This window comes from Ipomoea triloba, chromosome 2 (genome assembly GCF_003576645.1).
Source record: "Ipomoea triloba cultivar NCNSP0323 chromosome 2, ASM357664v1".
Classification (NCBI taxonomy): Eukaryota; Viridiplantae; Streptophyta; class Magnoliopsida; order Solanales; family Convolvulaceae; genus Ipomoea; species Ipomoea triloba.
In genome coordinates this window covers 7,127,307-7,147,071 of record NC_044917.1, presented here as the reverse complement: position 1 = coordinate 7,147,071, position 19,765 = coordinate 7,127,307, and the positions used below count along the sequence as shown (strand labels likewise).

Below are 19,765 nucleotides of genomic sequence, written 5' to 3'. Positions count from 1 at the left end.
CTTTTTTTTTTTTTTTTTTTTTTTTACATTATATATGTTTCTCAACTTAAGCCTCATAGCTCATGCCCAGGTGTAAATTGCGATTTGTCGAATAAGCTCTTAGTTTTCACCCTTGTGTGTACACTCTTCACACAAGAATTATACAAGAATTTGACAATATTACGTAATAATAGTCTGTGTATTTAAAAAATTATACCTGATCTCCACTTTATATATTTTTAATAATAAAATAGAAAATGTAACTTTATTAATTACGCAAGCAAAAACGTGCGTGTGGTGCAATATTATAAAATCTCGCTCTTCTTAATATATCTAGGGAGAAAGTTATACATGTACGTGAAATTGTGGGCGCTCCGGTGGGTCATATATATATATATTTATATTTATATTATTGTAAATTCATATATTATTGTTGAGGAAAATGAAGTATATGTAGAGGGGATGGGAATTGAAGAGGATAGCTTAGCTTAGGTAGGTAATTTGTGTACGTAAGTATGTAGGTGATAAGGCTAAGTAGAGAAGTTTGGTAGGTGGGAATATTATTTGTATGTATGTAATGGGAGGGCATGTTTTGCTGCAGAAATTACGCCACAAGATAGGCATACTTTGCTCATCACTGTATGCAACCCTAACAGACTCCACCAAAGTCACAATTGCATGACATCTCATTTCAGCTATTCTGTTTTGCATCATATACCCACTACTATATTATATTATTTCTATACTAGCTTTTCCTACTTTTGCATTATTTTTATTTTATTTTCTATCTATATATAATAATTCACTCCGATCCGATCAATTCCTTTCGGTCCATATGATATGATATGAAATGCAAGTGTTGATGTAATTTGGATCCATATATAGAATATGTCATATTTGTGACATTTGTATGTTATACATCGCTGAAAAACTCTTGATTTCGGATTATTCTAAGGAAAAAAGTGTCAAATAAACTATTAAACTTATCACTTTTATCCAATTAGGTCATAAAATTAAAAAGTGTGTAATTAAATCATTAAACAAGTAAAACGTGTATACTTGTGACATTTTTCTAGTTTGTCCTAATAGAAGCCAATCATATTACTTACATGATATGTATCATTTTCCTCTGTCATACTAATTAAGATGAAAGATTATTTTCAACTTAAATTGCATTAAAAGAAATCATAACAGTGACTCAATTGATTGTACACTTTTTTAAGTTTAACGATCTAATTGTACAAAAAATAAGTTCAATAACATCTAACACTTATTTTTTTTATTTTAATAGTGAAATTAAAGAGTTGGGAGTTGATAAGCTAATATAGTTTTTCCTCTTAATATAACATTATTCGGTATTGGTCACATGGATGTTATATACGATCGAGCACAAAATCGGATTACATAAAATATATAGACGGCGGCGGCGGACTATACATATAATAGTGATAAACATGGCATGTCGTCCACGATGTTTTTTAATGTCACAGGGCAGATTTTGGTTTGGTTCCGTTGTACTTCTATGGGATAAATTGGGATGCCTCAAACATTTTAGAATTTAGAGCTTCACCCCACGTGTTTATTATTGAGGCTTAAATTGCATGGTCGTCGTCCTTATATCAGAGTTATGCCAGATCCCCATTAAAATTTATTCTTTAATATTCATTTTGTTTTGGTGTACTACTATTCTATGTTATATATATTTCATTACTAAATTGATTCTTTATTAATTTGATTGAAGTTAGTCAAGTTATGAGTATCTATTAGACATTTGTCACAAAAAGTTAAACAATAGGAATTAGATAAATTCAAAAAGAGAAAATAACATTTTCTAGTAACTATATCTTAAATGTTGAGCCAATGACCTTGTGGTCTAGTAGCACGCGATTGTCCACATTGTAATAGAGTCAGTAGTACTCAAAAATTAATAATTTGTTGTATTTACCTTAATAATTTATATATAAATAGATTGTTATGTGTGTACCCAATTTTTTTAAATAATAGATTGTTATGTATACCTTAAATAAATTATTGAGCCATCCATAATATAATTAAGTTCCAATTAAGTTAAACAAACTAACGATCTAGCAATGGAGTCATATTTCATGGCTGAATTTATGTTTCTCTCGACAAATGTAAAAGTATACTGAAAATCCTCCATGATTAATATGCTTTTTTAAAAATATTTTATTTGTTTATTTGACTTTTCATTATCTCAAATATATCACATTAAATTCTAATTAATTATATTTAAATTTTTATTTAACATTATTTAAAAAAATTATGAATTGTTCTATTTATAAGGTATGAAATTGATCTTTATAAGTTAAAAAAAAATCATTTTTTATACTACATTAATTTTACATTTTACGTACTAAATAAGAGTACTATAGATAATTCAATCTAGTCTCGATCAGGTTTGATTCGAAAGTAATCTCTTTGCTGCTTACATATACAGTAGCAATAGAGAGGGAGTATATATATGTTACATCAGAAAATCATTTTAAGTAGTGCTTCTCGCCACAAAATGTGTTACCTAGTGCACTATATATGCCGCCTAGGCTCATCTGAACCTAAAACAAAGACAAAGTAAAATAATTTTTTAATTATAATCATTTTCAAAACTCAAGTACATGACACGATATGATAGTTGAACAACAAGTCTATATATAATTATATATAGCTACAACATGGATTTCACTCTTCACTTACAAAAAGAGAGTAAATTATATTTACAGATACGTACACAAAGAAAGAATTGTTATTTTACACCTACTACAGATATCATATGTTTCCCCTTTTGAGGTGACGAAGAAAATCCGTAGTCATCATCTAAAGGTATGTGATGAACTCAACTGAAAGAGTGTTACACATAAACTTCTAGTACAAGATGTAAAGAATATAATCTTATGAAAAGATTATTTTTAGAAAAGAGTTAATGCCCATTTTGGTCCCTTGACTATAGCGTAATACTTGATTTTGTCCCATAGAATTAAAAGTACCCAATTTAGTCCTCTAACTTGTGAAATATACTCAACTTGGTCATCCGTTACAATTTCCATCCATCAACCGTAAAAAATGGGGGCAAAATCGTCATTTTCAATAGTCGAGGGACCAAAATGGGTACTTAATAGTTGAGGAACCAAAATGAGTATTTATTATTATTATTATTATTATTATTATTATTATTATATTTAATATTGGGACAATGTCTTTTAGTTTAGTTTTATATATCAACACTAGGGGTGTGTAATCTATTAACCGAACCGTTTTAACCAAAGTTTTTAAAACTTTAATCGTTAACCGAACCGAATTAATTTTTTTTTGGGATTAATTGGTCTATTAACAAAATTGGTCTATTAACCGGTGTTCAAGTGGCACCCGGTGTCCCGATTAACACTCTCACATGGATGATGGGAGTGGGTTCGAGCCTTAGTGGAGGCAACTGTTGACTCGTTGTGCTTCAGTAGGTTGAGAAAGTAGCTATGAACAGATACTACATTGTAACAGAGTCAGTAGTACTCAAAAAAAAAATTGGTCTATTAACCGAACTTTTTAAAGCTAAAGTTCTAAATCCTAAAAATAATACCTATAATAATAAATTCAATTAAAATAATACATATAGTAATAAATCCATAAGAAAATATACAAAAATAATATCATAAATACATTACAAATTTATAGAGATTTTACATATTAGATTATATATTTATTTATTTAGTTATATATATTGTTTTTCTATATTTTGTTATGGATTTAGTTAATTAGATTTATTATAATACTTATTATTTTTAGGATTTAGAATTGTTGCTTTAAAAAATTCGGTTAATCTGTTAACCAACCGATTAATCGAAAACAATTTCAAGTCGGCTCGATTAACGGTTAAAGTTTTAAAAACTTCGGTTAAAATGGTTCGATTAATAGATTACACAACCCTAATGTTGATATACAAAACTAAACTAAGAGATATTGTCTCAATATTAAATATAATAATAATAATAATAATAATAATAATAATAATAATAATAAGTACCCATTTTGGTCCCTCGACTATTAAGTACCCATTTTGGTCCCTCGACTATTGAAAATGACGATTTTGCCCCTCTATATAACGGCTGGCGGATGAAAATTGTAACGGAGGACCAAATTGAGCATAATTTTACAAGTTAGAGGACTAAATTGGGCACTTTTAATTCTATGGGACAAAATCAAGTATTACGCTATAGTCGAGGCACCAAAATGGGTATTAACTCTTTAGAAAATAACAAGCGCAAGAAACGGAAGGTTAAGGGTTAGTACGAGTTGAGCGAAACACTATTTCCTTAAAACTTTATTTGTTATCTCCCTTAAATGCTAGGAGTCTTGTAGCCTAAGTTTCTCAGGATAAAACGTACTATGGTTGAATGCTTGAGCACTCAAACAATTAAACCGAACGAACTACAACAAGGTTTGAACACAAAAATTTGAGGAGGAAGTTTGTGTGTGTAAAATCTGCTACTCGACCATGCTTATATAGGAGATAAAGGATTATATTGCATTAATCATGGTAGACAAAAAATTAATTCTAGTCCAGAACGGAAACAATTAAACCCAGCAAACTAGAACAAGGTTTGAACACAGAAATTTGAGGGGAAGTTTGTGTGTGTAAAATAAATAAAAAAAAATTAATTCTAGTCCAAAACAATACCCGGCAGGTTACATTCGAGGAGTTAAATATTCGGTACGCGAGTCAAGCCTTTTGATTTTGGGATTTGATTTGCACCCCTTCCCCCTACACGCGTGAGAGAACCTCTATGCTATACAATTCAATATCATTCTAAAAGGCTCTTGTATATATACTGGTGCAAATTTCCTTCCTTTCCCAATTTGGACAAAGGCTTCTTATAAGTCTTTTCACCTTCATTTTCCAACTCATGATCAAATGGGTCAACTTTAAGAATCAATTTTTCATTCACCCATTATCCATTTTGAGTATACAATATATCAATCTCTTTATCTCACTATGAAGAACCCGAATCTATTGTGACCTGACTCAAATTGAGAATAGACTCCACATATATTTGTACCACAAAATAACCACTTACAATATCATTTTAGGCTTTTTTTCAACACTAGAATCATACATACTTCATCCACCGTACTCGATCACCCCTTTGAGGGCATCAAGTCTTCTTATTAATTTGATGTAGTGAATCACAAACACTAGGGAGTCGTTCTAGATTGGATAGATGGAGTCAGAAATACTATTGAAGGGGGTAAAAAACTAAACAATTCAATTCAAAACATGGTAAAACATAATGTTTATAACAAAATATAAAACACCGTTAATGGGATAAAACTATTCAAATAGAAAGTAGATTATAATCAAATCAAAAATATTATAATTTGCACACCATTTCTACAATTAATATGATATTATAAATATTTTTTTTCTTTTAGTTGGATCAACATCAAGCTGTTCTAACTAATTTAATTTAATGAATACAAAGACGCATAACAAAAACTTTTGAATTACCTTGGCTAGATAATTTATCAAAATAGATTTTCTTTTAAAATAATATTTTCATAACTAAAACACAAAACATATTCATATCAATTAATCAATATAATTAAATACATATTATATTACCGCACATGACATAATATAAATTCCACAAATTAACCCATCTTAAATATAAATATTAAATTACTCAATGAAAATTAAATTTCAAAATTGATACATATCACAATGCAAAATTTTCCATATTACAAATCTCTGAAATTAATTAAAACACATTATAAATATAAGTACTAAATTATATTAGTCAATTATGAAGAAATTTTAAATTAGAATTCGGGTTTAAGCTAAATCACATACAGACACACACTAGTAAAATTAAAAACTAATGGGAATCACTATTTACCATCTTTTTTTCTGTCTTTGATTTTAAGTCACATGATGAAAATATATAATTATAATAGAAGAATCAATATTATGCATGTATATCAGGATTTAGAGATAAAGTATGGTTGGTCCAAAAGTTGCTTTCACTAAAGAGCTGTTCATAAATCATAATCAGAGTTGTAATCACGATTATGTTGAAGGGTGCAATCACATACCCTTTTCGCACACCTGGACGAAAGTCTTGCTTATTTTGTCCTGTTTTTAGGAGTTAACCACAGCAGAATATATCACCAAACAATCACTCAAATGACCCTTTCAAGGTTTTATATTTTGTTTTCTTTATTTATTTTTTCTTCAAGTTACAAAATAAATACATATATACTCCGTATATATACTATACTCTTATTCAGTTAAAACGAGAATTTATTCATACATGTTATTCTTAGAGTAGGGCTCGTAATATCGATCTGTTTTGATAGTTAGATACATGTAAATAATTTAGATGTGATTCTTTTTTTGAAAATATGCAATAGGTGCGGTGAAAATGGTGAGTGGTGGTCATGAGTGACGCTTTCATTTCATTAATTCGAATCAGGAAAATAATTAAAGTTGATCTCACTGCTTAACCAAAAATGGAAACAATGGACAGCACCTTCAACCCCATTTTGAATAGAATATGTAGAGACAAGGATGGAAAGATGCTGGATGTTAATGTATCATGCATGTATACAATTCACCTTTAATTTGCAGCATTTGTGCGGTGATTGATGGATTAGGATATGATATATGTGATCAAATATAATAGATGTTGTTATTATATATGGTACTGAAAAATCAAAACACCATAATGCTGCATGCCAATTTTATGGGTGCATCTTAAAGGATGGCCATAATTATTTTTCTACAAATCGAAATGGGATTAGACCCAATAATCACCCTAATGAACTTTTATTATATATTAACTAACTTTTTATGATGGGATGGTGAAAAATATCATACCTACTTTATCTTTATGGAATGGAGTAATTTGACACACTTTTAACCTCATTGAAGATTATGTTGTATATATATCATCCTGGTTTGTAAGGTTATTATTGTTAGAATCAAATTCTTACTACAATACAAAAGATTATATGGCATGTTTGATAAATGATTGTTAGCTGATTGGGTTAGAATATATGATTAGTTGATAACATTAACTGATTGTAGAAAGGTGTTTAGTAAATTAGTTGTTAGCTGATAGCTGTTTGGTATAATTTCTTTTTTCAAAAATTAATTGAAAATGTTGCTTTGAATAGCCTTTTAAATTTTAGTATTTTGGAGTTACAAAAAGCTTATTAACCAAACATTTATATTGATTTTTAACCAAGTCAAACAACTAATAGTGGTCAAATAAGCCAAAATTGACTGATAGACTAATTATTTATCAAACAGGGCCTATAACTAATAGTAAATGCATATTAAACTATACCAAAAGTTATACTAGCACTAAATACCAAATATTGTATATTTATTAATTTGAAAAAAAAAAAAAGTCACAACAAACATTAAACTATATTTACTGTTTTGAGGGGATAAAACAAAGACAAGATTGGGATTAGAGTTAATTTAGACCAAAGATCTTTAATTTGCACAAAACTTCTCAGCCTAATGTTTTCCTGCAGTTCCTATTTTGTCCAAATATGTGTGAAAATAACATAAAATGATATTTTAATTTTTAAGTGGTTATTTTGTGCTACAAATATATGTAAAGTTTAATTTATTTCTGACATTTATTTAAGTAGAAGTTTGAATGCATAAATCAAGTTATTTAATCAAAACAATGGAGGTTAAACTTCCAACTCTAAAAATTATGTGTCTTATTGAATTATACATGCATATTTAGGTTAAAGTAATTAAAGTCTAGATTGCCGCCTCAAAACAAAACCCTATTGAAGTTCTCTTGCTTCTTTGGTTTTCTTCAAGGCCGCCGCCTCCGTGAAGTAAGTGGATCGGAGGCGGCGACCGATCCTCTTCCCATGCTGCCATCTCCACCTCAGATAGCGTCCGCCTTCATTGTCTTATTTGTCTTCATCGTTTTCTCCTTCATCTTCATCGCTACCAGTCGTTGCTCTTTTATTTTTGCACTGATGTTTCCCTTTACTTTGTTTTATTGATTTTATTTTATTTGCAGTTTCTGTATTTTTCCTCTCGTTGTTTTGACGAGTTTCTTCCTCTCGTTTACTTGGCGAGTTCTTATTTCATAATGCGTGAAACAAAAAAACTAGTCATGGCGTATGTGAATCTCATCCTGGGTGACAAACATGACAATGAACAAGAAACTCCTATGAACTATGATATGCAGTTCAGCTCGATGGAGATATTGTCAATGGATAGAAGAATGGAAATAGATACTCAGGTGGTGTGCAAGACGATTATTCAACCAGTGTCAGCCATGGGTACGTTTGGCCAAATCATTAAAGAAGCTTTAAGTTCCTTCAAAGAATTCAGCTTCAAATTTGTGAAACAGTCTGCGAATTAAGTTTTCTATAACATTGCTAGGGAAGTTGTTTCTATGTCTGACTGTAAGAAATGTTTGACCATTTCATCTATCTTTATTGTAAACGTTTCAGCCTATGATTAATGAATTAGCTTCTTTATTTTCAAAAAAAGAAAAAAGAAAAAGTCTAGATTGAAACAATAGGGATTTCTTTCAAACAGATGCAGCTTTATCTCAATTTAATGCATGGATTTTTATTTTTTTTTGTATGTTTACGAAAATATAATTCTAACATCTTTTTCATTTAAACTTTTTAAAAAAAAAAAAAAATTCCAAAACGATGTTGTTTTCTACCAAAGTTGGTTTTCTTATACATGATGTAATGAAAAGTCTACATATTTATAAAAATATCAGCACATTTTTTTAAAAAAATATATCTTATTCATCTATTGTTTTGCAATGGACAAAGAATATTATTTTGTATTTCTAACACAAAATATATTCTCACACGAACTTAATTGGGTGTGAACGCTTGTGTGCATATTTTTTCAATAAAATTAAGTAGAGTTAATATCTTATTTGGTCCCTCGACTATTAAGATTTCACAACTTTAGTCATCGATTTCTAAATTTGTTCAATTCTATCCCTAAATACTAAATTTTTAGCTAAAATAGTCCTGATTGAGGATCATTTTGGTTAACAATTGCATAATTGGAGATAAAATTGAGCAAGTTTATAAGTCGAATATCAATGTGGTAAAATTTTAATAGTCGAGTAACTGAATAAGGTATTAACTCGATCTATACCACACATAATTATTTTTTGTTTTGTTTTGTTTTTGAAAAAGTAGGATCGGAATCACCAAAAGCTAACTAGGAACATCACTGCCCTCCGGAGTACGGGGAGGGCTAAAACAATTGTCGAACAAAATCTTTTTAAAACTAGAAGGGAGCAGGCAAACACACGAAAACCCATATTAAATTGGATAGACATTTTGGCAAAATAATTCAGTACTATTTGATACTATTGACATGGGTGCTGATAAATAATAGATACTGTAGAAAAATTCTGGATTATAAATGTTTCTTAAATTTTAAAAGAAAAAATGGTATTTCAATTCGAGGAGTTTAATAAGTACCGAGTAGTATTAAGCCCAGCAATGAGAATTGATAAATAAAGGATCAGAGTATGAGGGCCCAATTGAAGCCCATCTAATATGGGCTTTACGCCTTTACTGACTATATTAGTATATATATATAAATAAATATTTTAATATTTCAAAACTGGTCATGATTAAGTTGAATTTTTAACCGGTTAAATTACCGAAATGTTAGTTATTTTTCTGCGGAGGTTTCTTATCTAGGTGACAATTTTAAATTTAGTTTCATATTATTATTTTTGTCACTTTATATTTTAGACATTTTTAGTCATTTCAATAGTTCTTTTGGTAAATTCTTATTTTAGGTGAGGATATTTTCGTCTCTTTAAAATTTATTATAATTTTTCCAATAAATTAATTTCAGCGGAAGTCTCATGTTTTTTGTGGCAATTTCAAACTCAGTCCCAAATAATTATTTTTGTCAATTAGCACATCAGACTATCATATTTTAGACACTTAGGTCATTCCAATAATTTTCATTCCGGTGAAACCTTATTTTAGGAAAGGATATTTTCCGAAGACAAAGAAAATGCCTTTTTTTTTTGCTCTACAACAAAAGTAGATGATTCACAGAATCATGGACTAAAACAATAGCAGTCAGACTGAAGCCGATTGGGTGGCAAAATCCTGAACTTTTCAATTGCGTTGCAAAATGATACCCCTACACCTAGAGCTCCTCACGTAGTCAGTATCACCATTGATGAATGATAATTTGAGGTCGAGTTGAAAGAGATGAATCAAGAGCCAGGTGAAGGAGCCAGGTGGAAGATAATTCAAGGTCGAGTTGAAAGAGAAAAATATAATACTTTTACATTCTAATTTAAAAATATTACATTTTCCCTTATAAGTAATGAATACTTGTCAACATTACTTTACCGATAATAAACATTGGGTTTGTTCATGAGGGGCCTAAATTGGAGAATTAAAAATGCATGTGACCATAATGGATACTACTCTGTAAAATAGATGACATATCACTATGATTCGTGTGTTTTGTTCTTTGATGAGGGTTGTGCTAGTATTTGCACCAGTGGGAGAATGTAAGATTTTCCCTAATAATATATATATATATATATATATATATATATATATATATATATATATATATATATATAATATTATATCAGGGCCTTAATTAAGTGGTGCAAGTTAACTAGACTTATTGAGTAGTTTGGTTGGACTAAATAACTAGTAGTTGTTATTCAACGAGACTCCGTGCCTATATAAACATGTATTGCTCGGATACAGGATAAGCATTGTATAGCACATATAGTTTACGATACTTATAGTGCTCAGTAGACACCAACACACACCAACACAACAAATATGGCTAACGGTCTACCGTTCCGTGGCTGGAGATCAACATTGCTTCTGCTTCCGCTACTACGAGGTCATGTTTCTCGTAGATTATTCTGTATGGTTAGATTATTTATGTCTAACATTTGGTAAAAATGTAATACTTTTAATTTGATAGAAAAATGTAATACTTTACATCAAAATGTAAAATTCATACATTCTCCTTTATAAGTGACAAACACTTTATTCCTAATTAGTATTATACTTTTAAGCCTAAGTATTATATTTTCATATTGACCTAACCTGATCTATTTTTGAGACGATTTCACATCAATGTTACCCATAATCCAAGTATAAAACTCATTAAAATTATTGTACAAGACAATTTTTAAAAAAAAATAATGAAGAATTAAAATGGCGTGGCACTTGCTTGCAAGTTGCAACATGGATATCTCCAGATGACCAGATGTATAGTAGCAAAGGGCTCACTTTTTAATTCTTAATTATGTTTATCATTATTATATATTACACAATAACTAGTTGTCAGAAGTTGCAGTGCTGGGAGACCTGAAATTGATTAATCCAATTCATCAATGCCAAATGTATGTTTGAAGTGTTTATTAAATGGTAAAGGAATCAAAATCAGGGGATTGATATGCAATAATATAATGCAGCTGCCTAACTCTTCTCTGACTCATCTCCATCTTCTACCAACCCGCCCACCAATTCAACTCTAAACCTCCATATGGACAATTGGACTATTCACAATCCACCTTCTTACCTTTTTTTTTTTTTTTTGTTACGTCATCACTTACATAATAATTTTATCTTTTCTCATTAAAACGTCATTATTTGCTTTTTCTCATTAAAAAGTCATTATTTACGTAGCAATTTCTTTTTTCCTATTAAAAAAAATAGATAAATAAGACTTAACATTCACATGTGCAGTAATCAACTATTTACATGCAAAAATAGGAACAAAATGATTAATTACATACACTTCTTTCTTTTCAATCGATTTATTGAAAACCTTTTTTTAAATTTGAGTTTAAGATGTTTATAAATTTGTTGTTGATATTACAAGCGCATCATATGTTAGAACAAAATTTAAAATTGCTTGATCGATCTAGAATTAAATTATGNTAATATTATATCAGGGCCTTAATTAAGTGGTGCAAGTTAACTAGACTTATTGAGTAGTTTGGTTGGACTAAATAACTAGTAGTTGTTATTCAACGAGACTCCGTGCCTATATAAACATGTATTGCTCGGATACAGGATAAGCATTGTATAGCACATATAGTTTACGATACTTATAGTGCTCAGTAGACACCAACACACACCAACACAACAAATATGGCTAACGGTCTACCGTTCCGTGGCTGGAGATCAACATTGCTTCTGCTTCCGCTACTACGAGGTCATGTTTCTCGTAGATTATTCTGTATGGTTAGATTATTTATGTCTAACATTTGGTAAAAATGTAATACTTTTAATTTGATAGAAAAATGTAATACTTTACATCAAAATGTAAAATTCATACATTCTCCTTTATAAGTGACAAACACTTTATTCCTAATTAGTATTATACTTTTAAGCCTAAGTATTATATTTTCATATTGACCTAACCTGATCTATTTTTGAGACGATTTCACATCAATGTTACCCATAATCCAAGTATAAAACTCATTAAAATTATTGTACAAGACAATTTTTAAAAAAAAATAATGAAGAATTAAAATGGCGTGGCACTTGCTTGCAAGTTGCAACATGGATATCTCCAGATGACCAGATGTATAGTAGCAAAGGGCTCACTTTTTAATTCTTAATTATGTTTATCATTATTATATATTACACAATAACTAGTTGTCAGAAGTTGCAGTGCTGGGAGACCTGAAATTGATTAATCCAATTCATCAATGCCAAATGTATGTTTGAAGTGTTTATTAAATGGTAAAGGAATCAAAATCAGGGGATTGATATGCAATAATATAATGCAGCTGCCTAACTCTTCTCTGACTCATCTCCATCTTCTACCAACCCGCCCACCAATTCAACTCTAAACCTCCATATGGACAATTGGACTATTCACAATCCACCTTCTTACCTTTTTTTTTTTTTTTTGTTACGTCATCACTTACATAATAATTTTATCTTTTCTCATTAAAACGTCATTATTTGCTTTTTCTCATTAAAAAGTCATTATTTACGTAGCAATTTCTTTTTTCCTATTAAAAAAAATAGATAAATAAGACTTAACATTCACATGTGCAGTAATCAACTATTTACATGCAAAAATAGGAACAAAATGATTAATTACATACACTTCTTTCTTTTCAATCGATTTATTGAAAACCTTTTTTTAAATTTGAGTTTAAGATGTTTATAAATTTGTTGTTGATATTACAAGCGCATCATATGTTAGAACAAAATTTAAAATTGCTTGATCGATCTAGAATTAAATTATGATTTTCCAAAAGTTTCTCCTCTAATAAATAATAATAGCTCCAAGTAAGTGAAATGAACAAAGCATATTTAGGCGAATTGAAGAGAATAAATTGGAGTGGCATGCCCCTTAATCTTCTGGTATTCTAAATTATAACCCTAATATTTTGTTACTGCCTGAACGCTAAGCTACCCGGTTGGTTGGCATATCGGATTCCATACGGGTCAAGTAAATTGGAGAAGTTGTGAGTGAACGCGTTCGGGTTTTGCGGCTGGTAGATACCCGAATTATTCTCGACCCGAATTCCGCTCTGCGCTTCATCGTCTACAGGAAAACTCAATGCCATTGAATGCCCGCCATAAATGTCAGCCGGGTTGGCGTGGTTCAGATGACCCGATTGTGGAATTTGATTGCCCGGACCCAATTCGGGTATGGAGTTGATCCCGGCTAAGGTGGCCCAGTCAAAACTCCCGGAGTTCAAACGTAGGATACTTGACTTGTCGTCTTGTTGAAGATTAAGATTCTTTAACGAGTTGATTCTGGGCAAGCTAAAGTACTGGTCGTTAATTTCCGGCAAAGATTCCAGCATGTCGTCGAACTGAGATGAAGATGAGGAGGAGGAGCCATGGCTGTAATCTTTGCTCTGAACTCCAGAAACCGGCTTCTGAGCCGCCGCCGCCGCCGCACTTGAATTCTTCTTGTAAATCCGACATAGCACCCATTCATCAAGCTGTATCAAAACAACGCACAAGACCATTAGAATAAGTATTTTTCGATGAAATTAATGTTTCAAGATGTTTTTAATTTGAAAAAAACACACACACAAACACGTACCCTTGCACTTCCGGTCTTCCTGGGTGCTTCACAAAGCCTATATTCATGCATAATCCAATTAGTCTTTGTTCCTTTTGGTGCTTTACCCACGTAGAAAACAAGGGCTTTCTTGATCCCAACTTTCCGTCCTTCGGTTGTTATTATCTTGTCGGTTCCGGTGGCTTTCCAGTAGCCCGTACCGGCGACTCTATTCGGCCTCGACCCATTCGGATATTTCCGATCTCGTGGACTGAAAAAATACCATTCTTTTTCCCCGAAATTCGCCCTACCTGTAAATCATCAACCCAAATCACATTCGTTAATTATTAATACACTCCATCTCAATTTGCGAAACGACCAACAAATCAAAATCAACTTACTAGGAAGATCCCAGGGATCAAACTTGTACAAGTCGATGTCTCCGATGATCTGCAGAGAAAAGTCATGCCCAGCCACCTTTCTACACAAGTACTGCACCAAAAGCTCCTCGTCTGTCGGGTAAAACCGGAAACCCGGCGGCAAACTCAGCTGCGTAAGCGGGTCCATATCTTTCACACCCATTATTTATCAAAAAAAAATAAGCTCTTTATTTTATTTTTTCTCGAAACAGAGAGCTGCAAGTATGGAAGTGAGAGCTAAGCCACTGAAAAATCGGGAAATTATTTTTATATGTTTTTTATTTTCCCAATTCAATCTTTTTTTTTTCTCGGAAACTGTGAGTATGGGGGATTATATATAGGCAAAGAACAGTAAATAATGGGAGTAGAAAGATAAGTACGGTCTGTCCTTTTCTGCGGGGCCCGGGTGGAGATGATCGTGCTAAATGTGCCACGTATGACAGATTCGGCATTATCAAGCCGCCGACCTTATCCAATGGTGAAACCTTAGTACAATTGTCCAGCTGCCTTGCCTAGGCTAGGTGCATGAACCTTCAGTACCAGAAAAGGACAAATGTTTTGTCACTGCGCGCGTGTCACCTAATTGCATGCAACGTGTCCCGCCCTCATGACTATCTTCTAGAACTTTACTGTTCTATATGCTTTTTTAAATTGTAAAATGACAAGTGCTTCGATCTCGTAGTTTAAATTCGAATGATTAAGATTTAAAAAAAAAAAAAAAACAGAAGGTAAAATTAGTATATAGTTACCGTGGGCATAACTCCACTCTTGAATTGTTGTAAAGAAAAGTAAAAAGTTTGAGATGTGGAAAAGGCAGAATTCGATTTCTCTCGTATTTAATTGGTCAAAATTATTATTTTTTATAAAAATAATAATAAGTGATTCACATTAAAAATTTGGCTCAAAAGTAGTGTAGTTTACTTATTTTTCTTTGAAAATTGTTGTAGACTTTTAAGAGTATTTTCCATGTTTTTCCCGTGAAGATTCTTTGGGCAAGTTCGTCTTTTAGAATGGGAAAACACAAAAGTTGTCTTAAAATAATAAAATGGTCCTTCATGCGAGATATTACATAAATATTTTTTATACATTCAATTTCTTAATTTAGGATAAATTAATTTAAGTCCACAAAATTTTCGTCATTGAATGGTGTAAATTACAAGTCGCTCTATTAATTTTCTGTCCAATTACATAAATAATTTTTCGTGATGAAGGAACTATTTTGTTTTTTCTAAAAGGTCAAATATTTTATTTTGTGAATATTTGGTCAAATATTTTTCTAAAACTTTCGTCAATAAAATTAATTTCTCTCCAAATGAATATTACTATTTATATATCGAATATACTTTATATTTAATAAAGTGATGCTTTCTAATAATTAAAACGGAAAGGAAAGGAAAGAAAAGAAGAAAAGGAGCATACTTTTTTTTATCTTTATTTTTATTGTGACTTGTGTGGTTGTGGGAGAAAATGCAGCTATTTCACGTGTAATATTAATTTTTTTTTTCAATTTAAATTTATTGTATTATTCTGTCAACTTTATGATTCTATTTTTCTTTTGTGAAATTCCTTTAATTTCTGTTCAACTCTTCTGATCTACTACTTTAATTTGATGTTTTGGTGTACAGATTCTTTCGAATGATTATTTTTGAGGTTTAGTCTCATTATATTCCTTATGATTAGACATGACTGCAATATGTTAGAATATTGTTGTTATATTTAAAATTACATTAGAAAAATGTTCTTTGCCATTTTTTAAAAAGGTGTTGTTGTTAAAGGGTGAATGATCAAATTTAACAGCTAACCATTACACAAGTATAATGAAAGAAATATGTGTATTTGTTATTAGTTATAACTTTTGACGCTCGTGTTTGATATGATAATTGGTATTAAAGTAGATATAAATGGTATATTGTAAACTTTATTAATGAATTTTCTTTAAATTTGTAATTCGAAATTATCAAAGCATAGTACTACCACTACTACATGCCACATAAATGGCAAAGATTCTAGCTAGCTTTTATAAATTTGATTTTTTAAATTGACATTTAATGCATCACTCTTACTAAATATGGGCTGACTTAGCGCAATACACAGTCAAATATTCTATAGCTAATTAATAATGATTAAATTCACTACACAAAACGACAAGCACAACCAAAAATTAAAATATACGGAGTAGTAAACTCAACCTTAAGCAAACTTGGGGGGCACTAATCTAATTTAAATTTTCAAGTATAAATCCTTTATATTGATCACCCATAATTCATAAACCAATGATATGATATATTCAATGTGTAGAGAGATTGATTGGAATAAGATTGGCATAAATTGATGGACACGATTTATCAGATTAATGTTCTGTGCTTAGCTTCATTCGGTCTATTTTGTACCATTTTGATAGTGACCCACTGACCCGATGCATGTGATCTGACCTACGTTTGATATTTCTTCACATTATTATCTTTTTAATCAAAACTATAACATGTTATAATTAGAAATTTATAACTTCAACTAAGTAACGATATATTTTTTATGCGTTCAATAAATATATCACTACAAAAACTAAACACAATATATTTTTAGATCACTATTTTACAAGGATAGGCGTTGTTAGGTGGAGATCTAAACGGTAAAATTCAGCACCTTGTCTCACTACAAACTGTGTTTTTAGTATAGTGATAAGTAGTATTTAATCCTAACAACTGGTGTTAGAGTTAGATCACGGACCCGTTTTATCCTAACATGTGTGTTTTTTTAATCCAAATATCAATGTTTTATGGATAATTATATGATTTTGTGTAAACAATATTTAGGCAACCAAATAAAATGAATGGTATTGTGCAGGGCCGGATTTTAAGGGGTACAAGATGTATAATAGTACAGGACCCCAAAATATTTGGTGCCCCTATTCAGCCATGGCCCAATAGTTAGTATATGTATTTGTGATTATATTGGATCAAAATTATGTTTTCATGACTGATTTAAATTCTACTACGTATTATTCAAAAAAATTATACTCCTTAATATTCACACGAACTACTTTTCTTCAATTCGCAGTTTATTTATACTTTGATAAGGTCTCACTTATTTACCATCACAGGGTCACACAAATAAAAAAACTTTCCTGGTATTGTGGGTATATGGTGTGAATAATGTAGGTGTTTTGGCACACAATTTGGATGATAATTGAACGCACCATGGCGTGTGAGAAGTAGGTAGGTCAAAAAAAAAGGGAAAGTCACACCCGCAATTAGAAATTAAAGGAGAGAATTTTCAAAAGAAAAAGATGAATAAGAAGGGACTTTTAGTTTGCGGCAAGAAAATGAATAGAGGTTGGAGGGGGGTAGAGACGACCGCCATGTGGTGCACTTCATATTGTGCCACGTTAATGTTTCTTAACTCAATTAAGATAAGGATCCGAGGATGTCACTGTGGAGTAAAGTCCAACGTTTGTAGCATTGACCATCTGACTTCCTCTATCCACGCCTGCATGCACTGTACCATTATTTTATTTGCTCTCATCTCATCTTTCAAACTATTACTCCATGTATTTCGTGTACTCTTCTGCCTTCAACCCATCCAATACAAATAAGTATGATTACCTACTTTACAAATCAAGTACTTTATTTCCACGTTACCAAAATCATAAACCCCCACTAATCAAACCCTTGCTCTCTTGTATGAGACACAAATAGCAAGAAATTAAATCATTAATTGCACGTTTGCTCTAATTCTTAATTTAATTTAAACTAGTTAAATTGTTAAGTTAGAGGTAGGTAGTGGCTGGATGGTTTATTCGGATCACAATAGTAAATTATACCTTTTTTTCTAAATAGTAGACCTAAACTGGAAGTCTATAACCAATAACCCTAATTCACAATTAGATTATATATATACAAATACAAATTAACATTGTTGGATAGAAGTTTTTGAGGGTCGACTGGAATTTAACATCTTGTTGTTAAAATGTGGCATTATTTACTACATCGTAAACATAAAGCAATAAAGTTATGTCTTCACTACTAGCTATAACATATATAGTAATATGCGTTTGATCATAACTATTAACATCAAAGTATGTAGGTCTCGATCACATATTCGACACACGGGTGTAGTCGATGGGCAGAGGTTATATAAAGAAAAGAATTATGGACATGCCATCTATCTGTATTGAGAATAATTTTGTATAATGTATTTTAACCTTATTATTTGTTAGCAATTAATTCATGATATTTAGAGGTTGGAATACTAGTGTTATTTGGTATATATAAATCTAATGATTCTTTTTATTATTATTATTTTATTTTTATCAATAATGGTGGGCATATAATGTGATCTATTATTATAGGAATGTTTATCTTGTTGATCAACAGCCGTGCAGACTAGCTAAACATTGTAGCACTTGTGTAATAATGAAATGGTTTTTAACCGTATTTGATTATACCTAGTACTATTGAAAATCATTACAATAATATTAGGTATAATTCGTTTTTTTATACCAAGTATTATTGAAAATAGTTTCTAATAATATATATGAAGTACTATTGAAAATTATTTTTTTGATAATATTATGTATAAATCATTCGTGTACCTAGCTAGTATTATTGAAAATGATTTCTAATAATAATACTAGATACCATTGAAGATTGTTTTGATAATATTATTGTACATGATATTATTAGAATTGATTTCTGATGGTACCAGGTAAAAATATTACATATAAAAGGTCATTATATATATTGCTTTTTAGTCAATCAATTCAATCTAATACAATGTACAAAATGAATATTTGCATTGTTGTCTCATTATTTATTTTGTGATTTTGATTTGCACACCCTTGCACGTAATAGAGAGCATTTTAGCAACACATTCTAAATTCCTTAAAATATCAAAATGTATTTATACTAGTGCAAATTCGTATATTTTTTCAACATGAGATAAAGCTAGACTTCTCTAAAACCTTTCAAACCTTCATTTTTCAAATTCAATGGATACATTTTGAGAATCAATTTATTATTTATTAATTTTTCATTTTTAGCGTATTAATATAAAAAGTCCTTAATTAGAAAAACTCAAATACACTTTAATCTAACCCAAATAAAAATTAGACTTGACTCAACTTAATATCTCAAAAATCGAAATCACCAGTTAAATGCGGTTATATCTTATAAATATATACCACATAGATCTTATAATTATCCTATTGAGAAAAAAGTTTAATTTATAACGTGTATTACTTGGTAAATAAAAGTAAACAATAGGACCACACGTGGAAGTAGAATTCCGTCGTTATTACAATTTAGAACTTTGC

At 30.5% G+C, this 19,765-nt stretch overlaps 1 protein-coding gene across 1 annotated transcript; it reads right to left on the bottom strand.

Moving 5' to 3' along the window:
• Nucleotides 1–13,218: 13,218 nt before the first annotated feature.
• Nucleotides 13,219–14,769, bottom strand: LOC116010467 (NAC domain-containing protein JA2L-like). The gene is made up of 3 exons (XM_031249893.1): nucleotides 14,437–14,769; nucleotides 14,078–14,346; nucleotides 13,219–13,973 (listed from the first exon to the last, which is right to left on the bottom strand). The coding sequence occupies exons 1-3, from the start codon at nucleotides 14,615–14,617 to the stop codon at nucleotides 13,413–13,415; spliced, it is 1,011 nt and encodes a 336-aa protein (XP_031105753.1). The 5' UTR covers nucleotides 14,618–14,769; the 3' UTR covers nucleotides 13,219–13,412.
• Between the last annotated feature and the right edge of the window lie 4,996 nt (nucleotides 14,770–19,765).

What these genes read in the sequence shown, in the direction of transcription:
- LOC116010467 (XM_031249893.1), bottom strand. Translation starts at nt 14,617, where the DNA reads ATGGGTGTGAAAGATATGGACCCGCTTACGCAGCTGAGTTTGCCGCCG. An exon ending in TGATCCCTGGGATCTTCCTA is followed by an intron (nt 14,347 to 14,436) that starts GTAAGTTGATTT and finishes GATGATTTACAG; the next exon opens with GTAGGGCGAATTTCGGGGAA. An exon ending in GGAAGACCGGAAGTGCAAGG is followed by an intron (nt 13,974 to 14,077) that starts GTACGTGTTTGT and finishes GTTTTGATACAG; the next exon opens with CTTGATGAATGGGTGCTATG.